Consider the following 25,363-nt stretch of genomic DNA (forward strand, 5'->3'; position numbering starts at 1 on the left):
TTTCAGTATTATATAAATGCTAGAATATTCCACAGGGTGATTCGAACTTGGAGAAAAAATCAGTTTGATTGGTACATCCGGTATACAATGACAATGTACCTGTCTAGCAACAATATTATTACAGCGATATTGTTAAAGAATAAGAGTATACATACCATGTTAAAAAAATCACTTAAATCGAACAACAGGTTTAGGAAATTCGACATTAAAAATGATTAATTTTTAAGGTGATGCGTTAATTTCTTGGAGAAGTGTATTTATTATATTGGTTCTCGTTTTCCTAAGGGGCGTGGAATAATATTGCGAGGTCAAATTCCTCACCTTAATACCACTTTTGGGCTATAAGCTCTCATTCGAGACGTTTTATCATTCTATCTGTTTTCCAATAACGGAGGAGTTGTGTTTACAGACGGACAGACAGATATACATGGATAATTAACTGTTTTCAACATTAAAATATGAAAACCTTCAGTAAGTTTGTTAAAATTCATAAATAATAAATAAAAATTATGGTAATAATAAAACTATAATAACTATTAATATAACTATTAACGAAAGTTTAATTGTACAATTTTTTTATAAAAACACTTTCTACACCGCTTTAGGATCATCTTCTCCTGACTCATGGTACTTAATATATGTTTCCAAATGTGTAAAATCTTTCTTATCTTCTTGCCAACCTCTACTTGGAGCATTTTTATAGTTAAACGATGATTTCTTCTCACCATATACCTTGTTTATGTCTTCAATATGATCTCTGTATTTACCAGCAACAACTTTTTTGTTAGTAACAGGGTCTGTTATGTCACCATATGGGTACAAGACTTCTTTCACTCTGTGCGTAATCAATCTAGTAAGTCTTTCTGGCAGAAGTTCAACTATGACTATATCACCAGACTTACATTTCTTTTCAGGATCGTGTGCATACACGAACTCATGTTTTGGGAAAAACTAAAAGATTTAAACATTATATTTATACACATTATTTACACTATTATTTACATTACATTACATTACATTACACATGTTTAGTGAATAATAATCTTAAAACAAAATCTACCAAAAACGTTAAGAGAGTGATAGAGAAGAAAGAAGGAAACAATACAGACTGCACATGGACTAACGTAGAGGCAAGGAAGTGCTTAACCCCTTAATGCAATGTTTTTTTGAAAAAGACTGGCCAGAAAAATCAATTTTTTTTAATGTAAAAAACATGTTGTTTTGACAAGAAAATTACAAAAAATTACTGAAATGATCGTCGTGGAACTGTCACTAGATGATCCTAATTTTTGTTGGAACAATCAGAAGGATGATGCGATGAATGATCATTTTTTGTTGTAATGTAGGGGAGACCGGGGCAAAAAGAGGCTCGGGGCAGAACGGGAAATGCATCGGTGTGCATAACTTATAGTCGTCATAATATCGGCACTAGCGCCATTCGAACCAACGTGAGTTGACTCACTTCAGTCATTAGAAAGAAACTTCTAGTCACGTAGTGTGTTTCTTTGCATATAAAATCCGTTTTCTTTTGTTTTCTTAAAAAGTTTGGTGATATTTATAGAAGTGCTATAAAGTAAGTAAGCAAATTTTATCATGTAACACTGTGAACCGTTTTATATCTTTTACGTTAGAAATTACCAATTTTATTTGAAATAATGTCTGTTGGGGCAAAACGGTCAAGGCAAGACAGGGTAGTATCCTATCTTGCTACTACTTTATAGCATTTAAACTTCGTAAGAAGAATCTGACTAAAACTGAAATTAATAAAAAAAAAATCAAAGAAAACTAAAGAAGAAAACGAGATGGACACTGACTCATCAGAAGATGATGAAGAGTGTGGTTGCATCTACTGCGAATACTTATATTTGTAGTCAACTAAAGGATGAGTAGTGTGCAGTGTCTGCCATGAATGGGCTCATAATTCCTTTCCAGGTGTTGAGGATGAAGACAAAGGTGCTCATATTTGTGAACTCTGCCAGCCTGACTAAAATACATTCCCATTTTGCCCCATATTATTTCCCATTTTGCCCCGTGGATTGGATTATAAATAAAGTAAGTTCCTCGACACCGTAAGGTACAAGAGGATGGCTTAAGTAAGTAAGTATAAAGTAAGTTATATGAAGTTCAATAGCAAGTGATACTGTCTGACTTTGTTATTTTTTAATACATAGTTTAGTTTTCTTTCTATGATGCTTTCTTTCTTAAGTATCCCGTTCTGCCCCGTCTCCCCTATTTTGTTTACTGCACAGGAGTGTGATCATTACATGATAGTGTTTCGTTGTGTTGAACAAACCTATTATTATATTTTATTTTAGATTACATATTAGTAAAATAAATATTGAAAAATGAGGAAAGCAGAATATGCATAGGCAAATTTGAAGGAAAGTGATCCACAAGGAAGAGGTAGGTAAGTTGTAAGTGATAAGTAGAAAAAAGATATATTTTATATTTGAATAAGTAAGTGTTCTAGTACAATCCCATGTAAATGATAAATATCAATAAAACGATTGTTTCTTTTTGCTTTCACATTGTTATTTTCAATTCTTGATTACATAATAAAGAGCTGAACTATCAAATACAATGACTACAAAAGGGATAAGAACAGACACTTGAACAAAATCTGCAAGGAGATAGAAGGGCATAAAACCAAAACTTAGATCAGAGACATGTTTAAAAAATAAATCAGATAACACGTTTCTTTACACCAAACTTCTTCACTATCAAAGATGATAACGGATCTCTACTCACTTCTAAAAAAGATATTTTACACAGGTGAAAAGAATATCGTGGACAATTGATGATGGAGGAGAGCACAGATGCCCCATCACAGCAAGAATATACCAATCAATGGTACTTTAACGTTAAAATAGAAATAGAAATAGAAATATTTATTGATCATTTCAAGACATTTTTACAAATGTATAAGACAGGTCATATAGATGATTTTACATTGTAGAACAGTAATATAACTGTTACAAGCTAACATTGTTCAGCTACAAAATTTTATATAGGTACCTAACACCTAACACGTGATAACATATATTATAAAATAACATATTTAGACATATACAAAACAAGTTATACATAAAAAATAAAATAGTTTAAAATAGTTTATAGGCTATCGTCAAGGAATTCTTTGACTGAATAGTAGCATTTGGCTAATAATAAATTTTTGATTTTATTTTTGTAACTGTTAAAATTAGCAATCTCCTGCATTTCATCGGGAAGTTTATTGTACAATTTCATTCCCATAAATTTAAAACTATTTTCTAATCTTGATGTTTTAAACTGGGGATTCGGAGCTTATTAGAATTTCTTGTATGGTAATCATGTCGATGAGCAGGGCACAAAATATCCATGATATTTATATAAATATCAAAATATCGGATATAATATATGATATATCTGATATATATCCAAAATGTGATATTTATGATATTTTGGAAAACATTTCAATGGAGAAACTAAATTGACCAAAATAAGACTCTAAATGTAGAATGTAAGAGTATAAAAGATATATTTTTACTTAAATAAAAAATACAAAAATATAAACGTATGTATGGTAATATGTTACATAAACGGAAAACAAAATGATGCGAGTATCCAAGTAACAACTAAATTAAGTAAAAATATTGAAAACATTAATGTAAACATATAGTTATTTCTATTTTCCCAAAATAACTTAAAATTCTGAACATTTAAAAAATAAAACCAAAATTTAGAAAATTATTTAAAATGATGGTTTAACATCGGAAGTGTCTGAATCAAAACCAGTAAAGCACCCAAGACTTAATTCTGCCTCTTCATTTTCCCTTCTTTCAGTTTATTGTTCAGGCCAAATCCATTCCAAATTGTCATGTTTCTGGTATGAAGAACTGTTTAAATATTTAAACATGAATACAAGTTTAACAGCCTTTTCGATTCCTAAATTATTTCGTAATTTGGAATGCACAAGTCCAAAGCTTGAACAGCACCTTTCAATGCCTGCCGTTGAGGCTACTGGTGTAAGTAATTGGTTAATTCGTTTGATAAATATGTTTTTATCAGGCCAAGCAGATTCAGCGATTGGAACAGACTTCTGCCATAATAATGGAGATGTTTTTTTGAAATTTGGATGTTACATGAAAGATGAAAAAGGTTGAGACTTCGAAGTTAGGGCCATTACAAACGGAACAAAATCTGTGTTGGTTGAATTAAAATATTCATAAACCTGTTCTCTTTGTTCGACAGTAAGTCTTTCTTCCAAAAAGCGATAGTCCACTAAGTTTGCCAAAAAATGAGTCGAACCTAGAGCCATATTCCTCCTTTTGTAATAAAAGTTCTTAATTTGAATTGGTTGATCACTCAGATCTTTTTCCAGTTGAATCCAAATTTCTACGGCGACAGCAATTGTCCTTGGTTTTAACCTTCCTATGTAAAAATTAGTACGAAATAAAGTACTGATATATATCACGATATATATAATATAAATATCATGATATATATTACGATATATATCGTGATATATATCAGTGGATATATATCCTCGTGCCCTGTTGATGAGCATTAGTTTCAAATTGATTGAAATTTTCTTTGACAAACAGAAGAGTGTGGTAAATGTACAGACTATAGAATGACATGATTTTGTATTTTATAAACGTTGGTTTACAAGTTTCCCGAAATTTTAGCCCGAATATTTTTCGAATCATTTTTTTCTGAGTTACAAAAATTTTACAGCTGTCAATAGAATTTCCCCATAGTAGTATGTCGGAACTCATATGACTGTAAACAAGGCCGTAATAGATATTGATCAGTGTTGATATCGGCATAGTATCTCTTATTCTAGAAATAGCATAAAAGGATTTATTTAATTTTGTATTTGTTGCATTGACTTGTTCAGTCCATCTCAAACGGCAATCTATATTTAAACCTAAAAATTTTGTTGTTGTAACTGACGAAATAAGTATATCGTCAAATTTAAATGATAATGAGTATACATTGCTAAGAACATTTTGGGAATGAAAATATAAAAATTGAGTTTTATCAACGTTTACTATGAATCCATTTGCTTTGGACCAATCTACAAATGACCTAAAAACACTGTTGGATAATAATATAAGTTCCTCTTTACTAGGCGCAGAAATCGCTAGTGCAGTATCATCTGTGTAAGTAGTAATAACTCGAGATTTAACACATTCGCGGACACGCTGTCATTTTATACACATAATCTTATGGAGTAAATGACTTCATATGCAGTCATGACCGCGAATGTGTTAATGTTATCAGGAAGATCATTCATAAAAAGAATAAATATAAGCGGTCCTAAAACAGATCCTTGAGGGATAATATAACAATAACATTGATGAAAAACTACAGAGCTTCTGCTACTGTGAGTCATTGCAGATAATTTATTGAAACTAAGAAAAAATAAGTTAAATGACCCTAAACAACATATTGGACTAATATGAATGTTATTTGCTTATAACAGTTGTGTCTGCTTGTAACAAAGAGAGCAATTTTGACAGTTAAGAAACTGGCCTGTGAGAGGAAGAATTTGTTATAATATAGCCAAAAACAGAGGTTTATACTTGATTACATAAACTTTTATTTTGCAAATAATACATACCATATTTAAATTGGTATCAAGCTCTAAGCGCTTCACTTTAAATTTGGATGCTCCTTGTTTAAGGCATGGTACACATTGACCTAATAACATAAAACTTTTATTTATGGCAGGCACCAACATTGCCATTTTGAATTAAAGGCTATGTCCTGTACTTGGTTCTATTTACAACAATCAACAAAATTCAATACAAATACTTTTTAATGTTCTTTTCTTTTAATCAAATGTTAGGTTATGTGTATGTGACATTTTCGTTTCGTGGCCAAGTTCGTGCCAATGAATAGTTAGTTGTCTTTGTCTATGATTATGCTGACTACAACCATCAAGAAAAATCCTAGAACATACAAACCACATTTCACATTTAATTATAAATAAAAAGCTTTGTTTAAAAGTTTATTCTTATTGAAAATACTGCATTTTAATTAGTTGTTTCCAATCTATTTGTATGTCATAACAATATATTAATTTCACCGTTTTATAAGTATGCAGTCGAAAGTAGACAAATTGCCCTATTCTGAGGAACAGAAGAATCTATTTGACATTAAATTAATATATAACCTAACAAATAATCTAAATAAACAAATGTTTTAAATTTTTTAACATAATTATAAGTGTTTTAATATTATGTTCATGTTTTAATCAAGATTTTTTCATTTTTGTCAATGGTAGAATGAGTTCGCTTTTTAAAAAGGTGGAAACACAAAATGCACAACAATTCAGACTAAATATTGTATTTAATGAAAGTGATTTTAGTTTGGTTATTTTAGAAAAATCCAATGCTTGGAAAGCTGAGGTAAATATGAAGATAGAGAATTGTTAAATATGTATCGATGGTGCTGTAACTGTAAAAACTGTATTGAGGATAACAGCATTGGTTAACTAATACTTAACTTACTTAAGCTGTCCTCTTATACCTTACAGTGTCAAGGTAGGTGGAGAAATATGTCTCCATGCCTTTCATCATTCTTTTTTCTTTCCATCATTGGTTAACTGATAATTAACGAAAAATAATTCATATTTTATGTAAATGACTGAATCAGTACTCTATTAATGTCAATATTAAAATATGCATCACATTTCTAAGAATACCATTATCATAATTAGCTAAACATTCCTTTGTGGATCTAGGCCTGCTCTCAGAGAAGTCACCACTGCTGTCGATTCCTAGCAACTTCCCATTGGCTTCTGACCCTTAGAATCGCAAGGTCTTCTCATAAGAAAAAGCTTTTTCGTTTTTTGTGATCATAACCCTGAATGGGTCCTTACCTGTTTGGCTGTCATTCCATTCAGAACTCTCTTGTGTGTGTGTGTGTGTTTTGTTTTATGGCACTGGAACTAAGCCAATTAGCCAGAACAAGTGTGTAAAAGTTATAAGGAAAATGCTTCAGGTAAGTATTAATTTTCACATAATGTGTATCTTATATTATCTTATATTTAATGAACAACACATATTATTGTACATAATACTCAATATTATATTAATGGTTATCCTTATAATGTACCTAATTGTATCTTTTTTAAAATTATTTTTTTTTAATATAGGTACGTATATTTTTTTTTTATTTTTTTTTTATTATTTTTTTTTATTTTTTTTTTAGTATTTATTTATTATTTTTTTTTTAATATTTCTTTTTTATTTTTTTTTTTTTTATTATTTTTTCTTAATTTTTTTTATTTTGTTTTTTATCATTTTTTTTTTTAATTAATTTATTATTTTTTTAACTATATTGGTTACTTTTTATTTATTTTTTTTTACCATTCATATAAATTTGTTAGTTATCACAAAGGAGATTTAGAAGGAGTGCTAATTTGCCGAAGGGTCATCTCGGCGGGGTATTGTAACACGGGGGAGGGGACCCCTGGAATGGATACAAAAGAGTAGGATTTATGTTAGTGTGCTTATAATTTAAATTTACATTTAACCGTATGTTCATAAATAACCTCATATACTCGTATATCCTCAGTTGCTAGTAAGCTCGACAAGTTAAAAGGTGTGTCTACTTTTAATTTATATAGATTATTAAGTAGTGTAGAGATCTCTTGTTGAATAGACGGGCATTCTAATATAATATGTTCTAAACTACCATGTTTTCCGCATTCGCAGTAATCTTCGTTTTGGATACCTAAACGGTGTTTATATTCCGGACACATTGCATGGTTACTTCTGATTCGTGAAATTGTTTTTATAAAATTTCTATTATGTACATTAAAAAACCATGGTTTTGTTTTTATTTTTGGAAGCAACAATTTAAACTTTTTCCCAGAGTTGGCTTTTTCGTATTTTTCCTGCCATTTAGTTTTCATAGTTATTTTCATTTGGCTTACGTGATCGTTAAAAGGTAGCTTCATGTTAATCATCTCCCCTTCTGTAGTAGCTCTTTTTGCTAATATATCTGCTATCTCATTATATTCTATCCCACAATGACTTTTCACCCATGATAATGTAATTATCTTTCCATTTTTATTCAATTTTGTAAGTACTTCATATACATCTTTCATTAAATCGTCATACTGGTCAGTTATGTTAATATTTTTTATCTTTTCTAATGCACTTCTGCAGTCAGAGAATATTACTATATTAGTGCCGGATAGGGATTGAGCATAGATTAGTGCATATTTAATTCCGACTATTTCTGCAGTGAATATTGACGATCCCTTAGGCAGTTTATACAGTCGCTTTATCTTTTTATTAACGTGATAAAGAGCCAAACCGGTATTTCCGTTAATTGCAGAACCATCAGTAAATATGTAATCATGATTTTCCCACTGATGATGAATTTTATTAAGAAAATATTTATTTAGTAATTTTTCCGGGAGTCTAGGGTAGTCATCGATTAAATGGAATACAGGGCGATTATCGTAGTGTTTAAATGATGTGAAGTTGTTAATAGTCAATATATTGTCCTTAATTTCTGGGTAGTTATAATAACTTTCGATCAATAGAGGAGTTTTTTTATATTTCCAATAACGATTTGTTAAAACCTCGATAGTTAACTGATGAATTGTGTGTGTAAGATTGTCATTTTTTGCGTATATCTTAAATAAGTTTTTATTACTTAGGAATTGTCTCCTTAACAGAAGTGGAGGTATGCAACTTTCCGCCTCCATAACAACTATGGGTGTAGATTTCAGATACCCATTACAGATTCGTAGACATTTATTTTGGATTTGATCAATCTTTTTAAGATGACATTCAGAGGCCGATCCATATAATACGCACCCATAATCGATTATTGACTGGATAAAAGATTTATAAAATAGAAGACAAATATTCGGATCTGCCCCCCACTTACTATGGCTGAAAACTTTTATGATGTTTATAGCATTTTCAATCTTAGATGTTATATAATGAATATGAGATTTCCAGTTAAGTTTCGTATCTAGAGTAATACCTAGATACTTAATTGAAGCTAGGTACGGGACTGTGTAATTTTTTAGTGTTATGGAAGACGGATGATGAAACCTCTTCCTAGTAAATGTAACAGCTGCTGACTTATTTTCTGAAATGGAAAGTCCGTTATTCTTTATCCACTTTTCTAATGAATCTGAAGCTACCTCTAAGTTTTGATGACATTTTTCTATATTTTGTTCCGCCGTATATATACATATATCATCGGCATATTGTAATGTTTTTATATTCCTATGGAATATAGTATCGAAGTCAAATGCGTATATAATGTACAAAATAGGACTTAATATGCTGCCCTGAGGAAGGCCTACAGCGGCTTTTTGAGGACCTATTAACTTGTCTACTGTACGAATATAAATATTTCTCTCGTTGTACAATTTATAAATATTAAAAATAAGTAGTTCCGGTAGTTTTAGCTTTTTCATCTTGTCCATTAAAATGTCTAATTGAATATTATCGTACGCTCCTTTTATATCTATGAATAAACAGGTTGTTGAAAAATTGTGTGAGAATCCACTTTGTATGTCAGTAACTAGAGTAGTCACATTATCTAACGTTGAACGATTTTTTCTAAATCCGAATTGGTTTTCGGGTAATAATTTGTTGAATTCTAAAAAATGTTCTAGTCTGTTTTTAATCATTCGTTCAAAAGTTTTTAATAAACAAGATGCCATAGCTATAGGTCGATAAGAATCTGAATTATTAGATTTTTTCCCAGGTTTTAATAAAGGGACTATAATATAATCAAGCCAATCATTGGGAATTGGTATTTTATTAAACCATATATTATTATATATGTCCAACAACGCATTTCTGCCGGAATAAGATAGATTAAATATCATGTTATACTGAATTTGATCCTTTCCAGGGGATGTATTACAATTTTTTTTCATAGCTCTATTCAATTCATGCATGCTGAAAGGCGTTGTTAAATAATTATCTGAATTTCCAGAGGAATCATATAAACAAGGTTGCAATGGTTTAGAAATGCAAACTTTTGGACATAATTTATTTTGAAAATCCTCTATCCATTCAGCACTTGATTCTATGTAATGTGTATTGTTTTGTTTTCTATTTTTATAACTATTTACTTTTTGCCAAACTTGTTTCATAGGCGTGGTTTTATTTAAGGACTGACAATATATTTTCCATGATTCTTTTTTAGTTATTTTTATCGTTCTTTTTGCTATTGCATCAGCTCTTTTATAATTTATTAAATTTTGCAGGTTTGGATTGGTTTTGTATATTATAAATAATTGTTTTCTGTTATTAACTTTTGCCTGACATTCATCATTCCACCAGTGTTTATTTTTTTTATTTTGCTTATATTTATATCTCTGTGGTATTGCTTTTACAGCTGCATTATTAATTGCATTAATAAATTGGCTGTAATTATAATTATTATCATTATTTATAAAATGTTCGTCCATTTCGCTTTGAAATTTATTCCAATTGGCTTTTTTTGTTATCCATCTACTATACACCATCATTTCATTACTGCTCATTTCACAATTAAATTTAATTAAAATCGGAATGTGGTTAGAACCATGTGGATCGTCCATAATTTGCCACTCAAAAAGATGTGCTATACCTGATGAACAGAGTGTTAAGTCTATCGCTGAGGAGTTACTGTTTAATGTGGGCACTAATGTATGACTGCCATCGTTTAATAATACCAAATCCGTATTGTCTATGGCATCTTGTAACCTGTTGCCCTGAGAATTGGTTGTTAAACATCCCCAAGCGGTGTGATGAGCATTGAAATCGCCCCCGATTACACATGGCTTCGGGAGAGATTCAAAAAACTCGCCCCACTCATCCGTCCCTATGGAACTTCTTGGAGTAACATAAATGTTTACAAAAAATATACTGATTTTGTTGGTTGATAGTAGTTGGATACAGTTTGCTTGCAATTTATTGGAGTGTCTTACAATAATCTCATTATATTTTAAATTTAACTTTACCAGAAAAGCCACCCCGCCGTACCCGTCAGGGCGGTCTTCCCTAATAACGTTATAACCTGCAAAATTTACATATTTTGATGGTTTAAACCACGTCTCTGAAAGCATAGCAATATCTATATCTTCATTTATTAACATATTTTGAAGGTTTTCTTTATTAGATATAGCTGATCTACAATTCCACTGGCAGATCTTAAAACAACTCATCATCAGATATTGCATTAAATTTATCTTGAATAATACTAAGTAAAGTTGATTCTTGAATTTCAAATTTATTTTGTTGTTTTAAGATTCCTATAATGGATAAAATTAAACCTACTAAAGCATTCTCCGTAACAGTGACACAAGTCTCTTGATGAGACTGATTCAATGTTAAGTTTGATTTGTAATTTTGATTTTCGAAAACGGCTGTCGATGAACTCGGTAAATGAATTGGTGATATAATTTTTTTATGTAAATTCAGTGTATTATCCTGTTCTTGAGACCTCACCAACCTAGGTCTTTTGTGAGAAACCGCAGAATGCTGGAAGTGCACCGAACTCGACTTTTGCCCGCTTGACTGCATTTGGGAAGAGGGAAATATATTAGATTGTAACTGAAGGTCATGAGAATTATTGTTTAAATTATGATTACTGTCGGCTATATATTTATTGTTTAAAATTTCGGTCGGTCCCGGATTTTTAACGACCACTTGTGCATAAGTAACTTTAGGGGTTTTTGTGTTTGCTTCTGCATAAGATAAATTTTGCTCAGTCATTAATTTTTTAATTGATTTTTGTCTATCGAATTCTGGACACTCTTTTATTTGATTTGTATAATGTTTTCCACTGCAATAGAAACATGTTTTTTCTACTAAATTTTTTTTGCAGTCTTTTGTCTCGTGTCCATCTTTACACTTTAAACAGCGAACGTTACTTTTACACTGCTTAATTAAATGTCCGTACCTATAACAATTGAAGCATAAAAGGACCTTTTGCTCGTAGGGTTCTACCGGAATTCTTACATGATTAATGCATATATATTGTGGTAACCTAGATGCTTTAAAAGTAACAAAAAAGGTTTTTGTAGGCACGTATTCTTTAGTACCGTCCTGTTTAACTACTTTTCGATTCATTCGTTTAACCGCCTCCACACTAAATTTACAATGCATATCAAACGGATTTATTTTCCCTCTAACATACTCTTCACCAAACTCATAGTCTATATTTCTTATTATACCAAATTTATGTGTAATGAATTTAGGGATATATGCCAACAAATTATATTTTTTTAAATTAACCGATTTTAATAAATTATTTGCCGATTTATAGTCTTTTAATTTAATTCTCAACCTATTACGCCCTATAGAATCTATGCAATTAATTTTGGAATCCAACTCTGGATGTTCTTTGAACAAAATATCTCCTATTCTAATAGCGTTTAATTTACCATCGAATTTGTCTAGACTATTTTCAATATACACGTAGTAAGGTGCGATATCGACATTATTATAAAAAGTTGCAATACGTACTGGTTTCTGTTGTATATCTGTTGTTGTCTCCGTATGTTTTACGTTAGAAATATTATTTGTACTTACATTTGGAATGTTGATATTTTCTATTGTTTTTTTGTCTAATACATTACGTTGTGATTCGACGTCCATATCCCAATTATTCGGGACATCCATGTCACCACTGCTTGGAGAATGAGTTCCAATTTGGGGGGCTTCACCACCCCCCTCGGTGGCACTCATATTATACACTCACTGTTAATTAAGTTTTTTATAAAATCTACTACACTCGAAATTTTAACAAAATTATTCGAAATTGGACACTGGTATTAATTACTTCGCACTCGATAAATCGACCGGTCGATTCAATGATCACAAACGAACTGAGAACTCTCTTGTGCCCTTTTTCTCCATTGTCTTACATTCATGGTTTTCAAGTCATCTTCTATGTCCTCCATCTTGTTCTAGGCCTTCCTTTTTTTCATCATCCTTTCAGCATCCAATGTAATATTTTCTTTGTTGTTGTATTTTCTTGTCTCTAGGCATGTTTCAGCCATGACAGACTTTTTACAAATCTTACAATATCATATCCTTCATTTAATTCATTTATTTTGTCTTTTCTTCTGATTTTCAATATGCCGTCTTCCTCTTGTACCTGGATTTTCTCAGTATCTTTCTCTCAAATATCTTGAGTTGGGCGTCATTTTATTTTGTTGTTACCTAGGTTTCACAACCACAGGTTACTACGGGGTTAATTAATGTTCTATTATAGACAATCATTTTGTTTGTTATATTCTTGTCTGACTTTTCAAAGTAACAAGACATTTACTCAACACACACTACACATTAGTCCCCTGAGCTAGTTATAAGTACAGTGGAACCCCGATAAGTCGACCCCCTATATGACTATGACTATGACTATAACCCGGAAGTCCGGCTAACCCAGACCAATTTTTATCAGACAAACATTTCAACAATAAAAATGTATGTAATATAATATTTGAGAGATAATGCGTATTTGTGTAATTTGAACTACATAATATACCATAGTAAAAATGACTCATGGCACACAACGTTCATTGTCATGTTATCGAAAACAACAGGCACCTGTAGTATCCTTTATTTATTTGAAACTGTCTTAGCATTGTTTAGAAAAGATTAAAAGACTATTAAAAATTACTTTTCAAACAATGGTCTTAGTCTTCACTGTTATTAAATAACATAACTTCGTTGCGATTGAGACAGTATTGTGTGTAGTAAAGTCGCATTGTTCGCTTCTGTTCTGTAATCGTTCGTAAATCTATTCAGATTTTGTGTTTGCGTGTTTTTTTGTCTACGTAATGGCAATAAAACGTAAAAATGTTGTTTTTGTTTCAAAATGATATCAAAAGACAGTTTGGACAATCGGTGCAAAGCTAATCATGTCTGGCTATACATTTCTTTAATAAATTACCCCTAATAATTGGACGGCGTTATGCATAACTCGACCAAGCGCCATTTCTTTAATATCGAGATAACAGCGGATTCTGGTGACACATAGCTAAAACTATCTTGGAAAAAATCCCTGTTATTGTCACGTTAACGGTTACTAAGAAAAACAAAATTAAACCAAGCGACATTAATCCACTTACCATTAAGCGACCATTAAGCAACCAAGAAACGAAAAACTTTGAAGCCATTTATCTCAAAACTACGTTTTGGTGCTTGGTCGAGTTATGCATAACGCCGTCCAATTCGAGAACTGCCCTTAGATACATACAAAATAAAAATCAAAGAACTTCTTTTGGTGGGTGCTTACTATTCTCAGGAGGAATATCTCGGGGCTACCCTGTTGTGATAGTCCTACAGCTCTCTTAAATGTTCTGTGTGCTCTTGTGTTTTTATGCTAATATTCTAACTTTGTGTTAAGTATTTAGACTAGGTGATAAAATTTTATAGATTTTACTTATTAAAGTTGGATTTATAGTTTGACGTAGCGTAGACGTAGACGCAACGGAGACGCACTGGAAAAGATCAACACCGAATTTTGTGTACTCGAAGGTAGTGTTAGAATCCTGTGATCTTTGAAGTAGCTTCTGCAATGTGTTCTTCTGAGGCCAAACAGATATCTTATTGCTCTTTTTTGTAATTTAAAAATAACATCAGATTGGGCAGCCGTACCAGAACCCCAAAAAGGTAGACCATATCAAAGATGTGACTCGAACAAAGAAAAATATGTTATTTTGGAAGAAGCTAAATTCATTTCCTTCGAAACAGATCTTATTGCAAAGCAAGCTGAGGATAGTTTCTTGCTTCAGACATCAATATGTAGGGACCATTTAAGGTTTCTATCTAAAAAAAAATACCAAGAAACTTAGAATCAACGATACTGATCTGGCTGTTATGAAGAGGTAAGGGTTGAAGAGCTCCTTTATAGGATAATGCCACTGTTTTATCTACGTTAAAAGAGAGTAAATTTGAACAGGACCAGGATTTTATTGTGAGTAGATCAGAAGTTATAGTAGCATGAAGAGTTGCGATATTTGAGTTGCTCCAAGTGATACTGGTATCATCAGCAAAAAGAAAAACTTTTCCCTCGATTTTTAAGCTAGCGATGTCATTAATAAAGATAAGGAAAAGTAGAGGACCCAAGACTGAACCTTGTGGTACTCCACATACAACATTTTTGAGACTAGAGTTTGTATAATTTGCTCTAACCAGTTGTTTCCTATTATCCAAGTAAGATTGAAAGCAGTTCGAAGAAATACCTCGAATTCCATAGAAATCTAGTTTTTTTTATCAAAATGTCGTGAATCACACAATCAAAAGCTTTGGCATAATCACAAAAAACAGTGGCAGTGTGCGGATTATTGTTTAATGCTTGATAAACCTCATGTGGTACAGAAAACATGGCATCTGTGGTACATTTATTATGTAAATTTAGTTGTATCTTTTGCTGTTCCTCATGATGTGACCAAGGTATTCGATTTTGGCTGTTTTTATTGTGGTTAACAGCTCTTTTTTTTTTGAGGTATATACAATGTTGTATTGGGACCGTGCAAGTTCGGCAAAGCGACCTCTATTTCTACGCTTTGTACTTTTATTCGCACTTTTAATTATATTGACCAATTATATTAGTCCTGGTTGCTGGATAATTGTCAAGGCCATAGTCCAAAAAAATAATAAGAAGAAAAAATAAGATGCAGGTTATGTTATGCAAACGTAAACAATTGTATGTAGTAAATAAAATTAGTTATTAAAATGCAGTACTGCAAGCAAAATACAATTAATTAAATTTACGTTTATATAACAATTGCATATCATATCAATATTGTGGAGCAATATATAATTTTTCTACTTCAATGACAGAAGGTATGAAATATACGTCAATTTGACAATTTCAATTGACAATTTAAGATAGTTGCAATATTTCTCCGCGACTCGCGCACGGTCGTTTCTCGTTTCCCTTCCAAGTACTTGCACACCGCGAATATACAATAATTATAGCAAATTGAATCTCATGCTTCAGTTTCTGGAAAATCACCCACTTTGAGTTGGTTTCTATTCACATCTCCAACTGTTATTTATTTACTTTTTAATTTGTGAACTTTTTTTTTGTAGGTTTCATGTAATGATGTTAAGAAGTTTGCCAAACAACTTGATCTAGATGCTGAAGAATATTATTCTACCCTGAAACTATACTTACAGGATACTCCAAATAATGTAAATTTAAAATTACAACAATTACAACAAAACAAATTCTTTGTTTGTTACTGCAATGAAAATGGTATTAATATAAAGTATTTTTCTTGTAAACTTGAAAAGGTAACTACATATTTATATTAGTTATAATTTAATTACTTTACAAATGAGCCGCTGAGAGCAAAAGTGGTGTAAGTCAAAAAATAAAGTCCACAGCAAACCAGCTCTTTACTAGAAACTCCGTACAGACGAATGTTTCTATGGAATTTGTTTTTTGTTCGGATAAATGAACATAATATATTGCTTTGTTCAAACAAAAAATAAACCCCACAAAAACCCCCGTGTGTATACAGTTTCCAACAAAACATCAATTTGCGGAGAACTCGATTTTTTGACTTACACCACTTTTGCTCTCAGCGGCTCAAATGTAGGTTTAACCCTTTCAGTGTGGCGGAAAATGGTAGGGAGTTGCCCTGTGCGGCCATAATTTGTTTAAATGAAAAGTTAATGTGTGCACCGGTGCGCCTTTCACACTTTATTAAAAATCCAGGAGGAAAATAAACTTCCTGTAGCTGGCTGTATACCATAAATCACAAAAATACCAAGTTTCTTGTAAAAGGTATATATTAAAATACCCTAAATAAGGGTCACAATACAAAACGTTTTCGGATTAAGGAATCCATCATCAGTGTTTAAAAGCCCTAAAATTAAGTATAACCTAATTAAATGAGATAAAAGTTAAAATTGACAGAGGTTTTCAAGAACAAGAGGTCATACTTACAAAATTTGCATGCCTGAGCCACCAAAATGTATCGGGTAAAAACCCTTTAAATGTAAATAATAAGGAAGTTTTACATATTTATATAAAATTCATTGGATGGTATAGATAAACCTGGATGTTACCCAGGGCAACACAGGACTCTCTCCACGTGGTTGGAACTTTTTTTGGAGAAAACCTCACATATTGGATTTCAATGGCCAACTGACAAATGAATTCAAGAGCAACCCAAAATGACATCAAGAACTGTCAATGTAACCTAGTTGTAATGTTACTTCAGCCACAACATTAAAGATTAATTTAAATGTTTTAAGATAAAAAACAGTATCAAATTTACAAATAGTAAAAATAATAACTATAATAATTACTATTTGTAAATTTGATACTGTTTTTTATCTTAAAACATTTAAATTAATCTTTAATGTTGTGGCTGAAGTAACATTACAACTAGGTTACATTGACAGTTCTTGATGTCATTTTGGGTTGCTCTTGAATTCATTTGTCAGTTGGCCATTGAAATCCAATATGTGAGGTTTTCTCCAAAAAAAGTTCCAACCACGTGGAGAGAGTCCTGTGTTGCCCTGGGTAACATCCAGGTTTATCTATACCATCCAATGAATTTTATATAAATATGTAAAACTTCCTTATTATTTACATTTAAAGGGTTTTTACCCGATACATTTTGGTGGCTCAGGCATGCAAATTTTGTAAGTATGACCTCTTGTTCTTGAAAACCTCTGTCAATTTTAACTTTTATCTCATTTAATTAGGTTATACTTAATTTTAGGGCTTTTAAACACTGATGATGGATTCCTTAATCCGAAAACGTTTTGTATTGTGACCCTTATTTAGGGTATTTTAATATATACCTTTTACAAGAAACTTGGTATTTTTATTAAAAATGAACAAAGCGCACTGGTGCGCTTTCCGCATTGAAAGGGTTAAATAGTTTACATGTAATAGAACCAAAACACTTTTAGACAACTGAACTATAACACCCGTTTATAGTGTTTATGGCTGGCTGTCTGTCTGAGGTAAACACAGCTCCTCTGTCATTAGATCTGATAGAATGAGAAATGACTGTCTGTCTGTCTGTAAACACAACTCCTCCGTCGTTAGATCAGATAGAATGACAAATGAGGTGTTGAATGAGAGCTTATAACCCAAATATGGTGTTACAGAAAATTGACATTGGTCGTCCAGTTTTAAAGTTGCAACTGGAAGCACTGTTTTCAAGTCCCGAAATAGTACAAGCGATATATTATTCGACGTGCCTTAGCAGCAGTTATATACTTCTGGTTTCATGCCTCTAATGTCCTGTTGCACCGACAAATAAACGATTGAGTTTTTGATTTGGATTGCCCGTTTATTTTAAAATATAATAATTGTCAAAAAACTGTCAATTAAAACAGAAATTTTAACGATTCTCCCGAAATATATTAAATTTTTTACCATCAAATATAATAAATAACATTTTTTTTTGAAAAGGTTAAAATTTAATATTTTTGGGAGAATTGTTAAAATTTCTGATTTTAATTTGACAGTTTTTTGACAATTATATTTTAAAATAAACGGGCAATCCAAATCAATCATTTATTTGTTGGTGCAACTGGACATCAGTCTGTCCGCGAATATAACTCCTCAGTTCTTAAACAGATAGAATGACAAATATGATGTCAAATGAGAGCTTATAACCCAAAGATGATGTTAGAGGTGAGAAAGTTGACCCCGGACTCCCGGTTTTAGAGTTGCAACCGGAAGTACTGTTTTAAAGTAACTGAAATAGTACAAGCGATATATTATTCGACTTGCCTTAGCAAGACGGAAAACATAAGCTGGTCAAGCTCAAATATTTAGTTCCGGTTTTGATGCCATTTCCGGTTATAAAGTTATGAGCAGAAGTTTGGCAAAAATTACTGAAAATTAGTGACATCATATATATTAACCCGCGAGTAGTCGCGCCGTTAGATACAATCTTACATTTTATCCTTTTTCGCGATAACTTGATGAAAAATTTTCCAATTTAAAAAAAAAATCGTAAGTGCCTCGAGGAAGGGTGCAGTAATACGTAGGATTTTTTTTCTTCTTCTTTTTGTGGAATTTATGGCTTTGGGGAGAGAAATTCGTATTTAAATTCGTATTGTGAGATAGAATCTAACACGCGACTATTCACGTTACAGAAGTGAACGCGACTACTCCCGGGTTAAGTGACGCGAAAATATCGACTAGAAGAGTCTACGCAAAAATATTGACTTGAAGAGTTCAGATATCAACTTCTGGTTCTACTTCCGGTCACATTGGTTCAAAACATAGGACTTACGAAGTCCAATTGCTTATTTTTATTGAGTTTTTAAACATATAGGTATACAGTCGGAAAAACGAAAGAATACCCATGAACAATCACATCAATCACCTATTTTGTATTTGCTCTCTTTTTCTATAAATAACAAACGTTTGTTATAGAAAACGACAGCAAATACAAAATAAGTGATTGATGTGATCGTTCATGGGGTATTCTTTCATTTTTCCGACTGTAAATGCATGTACATAACTGAATAAAGCAAGTTGGTTGCTCTGGTTTTAATGACAGAAAAACCAAACTTATAATATGTATTTATAGTTTCATGGGCAGAGACAGCATAATTAAGGGTGTTATGATACCGACTATTTCACTAGACTGTTTTTAACTGATAAAACGGCATAGCAACGCATCGTTTCCTAGTGACAAACCACCTTAGCGACGGGATTTCCCAGCGACAAAATTATGACAGATCCGTCACGAAAGTGTCTGGTAATAACAAATAAATAAAGATTATATTTCGTTGATATGGTGCATTAATTGTCTCGTGAAATAGTCTTGTCGAATATCATTCGAGAGAAAATTATTTACCGGCAAAATTTTCTCCTGGTTTCATTCAAGTTTGTTGCCTTTTGGTAATTTTCGGTTATGAAATTTTTACAAAATCACTCGACTGACGTCTCGTGATTTAAGTCAAAATTTAATTCGCGAAAATTGCCAGGCAACAAACTTTCATACCAGTCTAAAATATTGCCGGCAAAATTTTCTCTCTTGTGATATTATATACGATTATTTCATTCATAGGAGATTCTGACCAATAGAAAGCTACAGAAATCTGAATTAAATCGATAATTTTTGATAATCTCCCGTCGTTAAGTATATTACGTCAGATGCCCTTCGTTGCTACGAAAAAATACATTCAGTGACATTAATGACAATTAATGTTTTAAAAATTATAAAAGTGATGACTTTCAATCGTCAAATATTTATAAAAACTGTGTGTTTAATGGTACTTACATAAATAAATTACAATAAAATTTTGGTTTTGAACAGTTTTATTCATGAAATAATCGCAACAAATTGCACTCGACCTCTGAAATTAATATAGAATTTTTGCTCTCGTGACACTTTGACATAATTTCACTCGCCTTCGGCTCGTGAAATTAAAACTGTCAAAGTGTCACTCGGGAAAAATTCAATAATTTCAGAGCTCTTGTGCAATTACTACTGATTATTTCATTCATAGAAGATTCTGACCAATAGAAAGCTACAGAAATCTGAATTAAATCGATAATTTTTGATAATCTCCCGTCGTTAAGTATATTACGTCAGATGCCCTTCGTTGCTACGAAAAAATACATTCAGTGACATTAATGACAATTAATGTTTTAAAAATTATAAAAGTGATGACTTTCAATCGTCAAATATTTATGAAAACTGTGTGTTTAATGGTACTTACATAAATAAATTACAATAAAATTTTGGTTTTGAACAGTTTTATTCATGAAATAATCGCAACAAATTGCACTCGACCTCTGAAATTAATATAGAATTTCAGAGCTCTTGTGCAATTACTACTGATAATATTCTTAATAATAATCTACTATATTCTTCTCTTTTAGATACCGTTCGAAGAATGTATATATGATTTGTTAGATAGCTACGGATTAAATAATAATAAGAAACAGAACACAGATAATTCAACTGAAACAGCAGAGTTAAAAAAAGGTACTAAAAATCAGCTTATAAATATTTTTCAGTGTTGAGAAAATGTATACATAAAACCTGCACACAATGCACAGCAATCAATCCTATATTTTTTAGCTTGATTTATTTATTTGATATTTCGCGTTGAAGAATATTTTTAATATTTTTGTTATAAAAGATATATTAGGTAAGATGATGAGAGTTATCCTTTTACATAGATGTGGAAATTCTGACAGTCTCTGTAGTCAAAAGAATAACCTGTAAGGCATTTGGGGGCAAAACTTCGAATTGTTTTAAGCAGATGTCGCTACAGCATCCATATCGATTTCCCATATAAGCTCAGTGCAACTAATTTCCATATAAACATAATACTTAATTAAATATGCCACAATAAAACAGTGTCAGAGCCTCAATATTTGTTATACCCAAATGATGAAATTATGTATAAAGTTATAATAATAATAGTCTCCCGTTTTATACCGCACGCGGCTTTGGGAGTATAGCAGGGTAGTCTGCTATATCTAGGGCCTACGATATACAAGGAAAGTAACAGGGCCAGTGCTACGCTTCAACCGCCTATTATTACCCCTAGTTTTGCCCAAGGTACTCATTTTATTCAGGCTGAGTCGACCTGAGGTCTATAGACATTTTAAAAATGTCTAGTTGTTCTTGCCTGCGGTAGGATTTGAACTCCGGACCACCGGCATGCGAGGCAAGCACACTACCACCTGCGCTACGCCGGCCCTATGTATAAAGTTAAAAATGAATAAACGTTTTCAAAATTTCGTTGCAACACGAAACTACAGCCGCATTAAATTTGATTTTAATTCAGTCAGAGAGCGCTTTAAGTGTCCCTTCCGGTTTAAAGACTTAATAGTCTTTCATCAGGAGGTACTAATACTCTCTGACTGAACCAAAATAACTCCCGGCGTGCAGTCATGAATTGCAATGAACGAAATGGTAGGGATACCCTAGCGACATCTACTAGAAAAAAGTTTAAGTTTTTAATCTAATAGCATATAAAATAATATTGAAAATACCATTTTATATTCTACCAGATGAAAAACATTGGAACCACTCTCTGGTTACACCTCCGAGGCTTCTAAAAATGCAAGCCATAACGGATGCTGAGAAAGGAAGATGAGGGGATTTTACAATTTATAATTCACATCCCATCTGCTCAGCGTGGTAAAGTTCCAACGAGAATGGATCCCTGTACTCCTATTAGAGTAAAAATGAAAATTAAAAATGAATAAACATTTTCAATTTCGTTGCAACACGAAACTGCAGCCGCATTATATTTTATTTTAATTCAATCAGAGAGCACTGCAAGTACCCCTACCGGTTTCAAAACTTATTAGTCTTTCATCAGGAGGTATATATGCAGCTCTCTATGACTGAACCAGAATAACCTCCGGTGTGCAGTCACGAACGGTTCCAATGTTTTTGATCGGGTAGTATAAAAAATGGTATTTTGAATATTATTTTATGTGCTATTAGATTAAAAACTTAAACTTTTTTTATGTGTAAACTCTTTGATAATCAATAACTCAATAAAATTCTTTTGTAGGGCATGCAAAATTGGAAGAAAAATTGACAGAACTAGTAGATAGAAACTTAAATAGAGAACAAGAATTATACAGTAATTTTGTCCTAGTGCTTAACGAAAAGAAAAGAAAAATTCAGCATTTAACTCAAACAATAGAAGCGTTAAAGGCAGGAAGACCGGTATTGAATCCCGAAATAAAAGCGAGGAAACCGAAAACTTTAAAAAAGGAAAAAGATAAGAAACCAAAGCAGGAAGTGAACGTTTCAGAATCAGAATCAAGTAACAATTCGGATGGGTATAACACCGATGACGAAAAATCGAAGAAGGCGGAAAATGTAACCGAAAAAGTGCTTCCCAGTACATCAAAGAAAGTTAATTATGGTTCGATTTTCGACGAATCTGAAGATTTAGGTAATCTGCCCAAAAGACAAAGGGGAATGAGTGAATTTAAAGAAATTTGTAATACTGCAGAAATTAGCAAAGTACAGAAAATAGATAAAGAAACCACAAGTGCCAGTATAGCCAAAATCGAAGAGGATTCTCCAACAGAAGAGGATTCTTTCAATACACAAGAACTTTTAGATTGTATATAATACAAAAAATAGGTAATGCATTCATAAAAAACTTTAAGTAATAAAGTTATCTTTTATTAAGGGTGGGGTACGGTTTGAAATTTTTCGATTTTTTATTATTTTAAATGAAAGTGCATAACTACAAGTATACTTTCTAAAAATTTCAGATTGATCGGATTAAAATTACCGGAGATACAGTATGTTGAATATCCCTCCCTTCGAGGCGCTTTGACGCGGTTTCGTGCCAGCATGCGTGAGCATAGTGAGAAACATTCAACAGCTGTTCCCCTTTTCTTTTTTAGATTACTCCGCGATTCAAAAACATATTCTGATGTGCATCACTTTACGTGTCAGACAAAAAAGAAGACGAAGACATCAAAACTTTAAACGCGTTTTTCTCAAAACTGCTTTTTCAAAGGCGGTGGACATTGTAACTCAAAAACTACTCAACCGATCCATCTGCAATTTTGTGTATATTTCCTTTAGACATTTCGTGAGATAACGCTATCTAGATCTATTTTTTGTTATGCTTATTTTTTTGTTTAACAATAATAAATATGCTAATTTTCACCCTTTTGTTACAAAGAATTTAGTTTTTTTGACTTCGTTAGTCAAGAACTTACAAATCGTTAATATTAAAAAAAACTCGACAGCGTTCCTCGAAAAACTCATACTCATAAGCTAAAAATTTGCCACCGTTGGTTTATTTTTCAATATTTTGTCTTGAATTTTTTTAATATTCCTTGAATTGTACTTAATATGCTTATTTATTTTAAAATAATAATTGTACCATAGAAAAAATCTCAAAAATGTGCTTGAAATGTTGATTTCAAAACACATCCCCCCTTATCTGTAATTGGGCCTTTGTTTGTTTTTTTTAATTGAAGTCATATCAACAAAATACAGTAAAAATTTAGAAAACAAACGAAAATACATAATAAATAAATGGTTTAAAATAACATACGCTAACTAGCGAAAAGGCAATGTAATTTTTGACAGGTTAAAAGTTACGTTTACATAGGTAATTACTTATTAAAGTAGGCAACCCGTCATACTGGGATGGTATATCATACAGATTTGAAAATTTTTACATAAATATGTTAAAATTGAAGTATACACCCTGTAATTATTTTACATCGATGAGGTTTATAATTGTTTAGTGAAATTTTTTTCGGTATTTTTTCCGCGTAAAAGTTAATAGCAATTTGCCCCCTCTACGTATTTGTCTATTTACAATGTTAACACTTTTTATAAATTATTATATTTAACTTTTTTAAATTTTAATAAATAATTTTGTTAAACTATGGCGTATTATTAGCAATCTATTTTCTACTTTTGAAGTAGAAGGACCAAATCTTGTCACTATTATTCAAAAAAAAAAACAGATGCAGCATTCATCAGCATATCTAACAGCAGTATATGGTAGTGTTTGAAGACAGGAACTAATCAAATAAACTGATTAAGTGACCCATATTAATATATGCAGAAAGATAACTAACCTCATTGACAACTTGTTGACAAAGAGAACCTTCCAAGTAATAAAAAAAGAATATGAGCAAAAAAGTGAAACTTATAATGGTCTTCCACGGGGCTCTGTGCTTGTCCCTTTCTTCTTAGCCTTTTTATTGCTGGTATGCCTGCAACGGAATGTCGCAAGTTGAGGTAAAATAGATCCACACTACCATAGTCTAGTGTTGTAAGTTAAACTATTACTAATATTTTTGAAGTTATACTTCTTTAGGCGCGATTGAGATTAAGGGTGAATTTATATTGATCTGCGCGCATGCGCACACCGACAGTTTGGTATTAGTCTTTATACGGGCTCTGATTGGGTGTTGAAATTATCTGTCAATAATTGTTCAATATGGAGGTTATCGGTAAACAAAAATGTTGTATATTAGTTTTTATTGTTGTGAGGACAGAAATAAAATCAAATTTATAATTATAGTGACTTTTTAAATAATTTTGAAAAGCCACAGTTACGTAATTCTAAATGTTTCAGTTGTATTCCAATAAAAAATTATCTTCATACCTATTTGGAAAATGTAAAAAAAATAATGTACTTACCTAGTACTTGCTATGCTATACCCCTAGTAGGCAATGCTTTAATTTACATAATCTGATTACGAACAAACTTTCTACAAATTTTCATCTAATGTATCGTTTTCTTACTCTATATATTGTTGTATTTTAATTCGACAAAAATCAAACTAATAAAAATTCATATAAACAAAATGTCAAAAAGTTGTTCAGTTTGTGTATATTCCCACATGACGTATACGCGAAGGTGGTGCAGTTTGAAATCGCTTCGACTCT

The 25,363-nt window shown here is 31.7% G+C and overlaps 2 protein-coding genes across 3 annotated transcripts; one reads left to right on the top strand and one right to left on the bottom strand.

Moving 5' to 3' along the window:
* Nucleotides 1–507: 507 nt before the first annotated feature.
* On the bottom strand, nt 508–6,514 carry LOC126889457 (28S ribosomal protein S17, mitochondrial). Its single transcript, XM_050657773.1, has 3 exons — nt 6,498–6,514; nt 5,606–5,936; nt 508–951 (listed from the first exon to the last, which is right to left on the bottom strand). The coding sequence occupies exons 2-3, from the start codon at nt 5,729–5,731 to the stop codon at nt 592–594; spliced, it is 486 nt and encodes a 161-aa protein (XP_050513730.1). The 5' UTR covers nt 5,732–5,936; nt 6,498–6,514; the 3' UTR covers nt 508–591.
* LOC126889454 (DNA repair protein XRCC4-like) lies at nt 6,150–24,348 on the top strand. Of its 2 annotated transcripts, XM_050657770.1 has the most exons (5): nt 6,150–6,395; nt 16,062–16,265; nt 20,842–20,947; nt 22,497–23,080; nt 23,215–24,348. In XM_050657770.1, exons 1-4 carry the CDS (start codon nt 6,273–6,275, stop codon nt 23,066–23,068), a joined length of 1,005 nt encoding a protein of 334 aa, XP_050513727.1. In that variant the 5' UTR covers nt 6,150–6,272; the 3' UTR covers nt 23,069–23,080; nt 23,215–24,348. The 2 variants fall into 2 exon arrangements, with proteins under 2 accessions (XP_050513727.1, XP_050513726.1); XM_050657769.1 differs by having other exon boundaries at nt 22,497–24,348.
* Nucleotides 24,349–25,363: the final 1,015 nt, after the last annotated feature.

This window comes from Diabrotica virgifera, chromosome 8 (assembly GCF_917563875.1).
Source record: "Diabrotica virgifera virgifera chromosome 8, PGI_DIABVI_V3a".
Classification (NCBI taxonomy): domain Eukaryota; kingdom Metazoa; phylum Arthropoda; class Insecta; order Coleoptera; family Chrysomelidae; genus Diabrotica; species Diabrotica virgifera.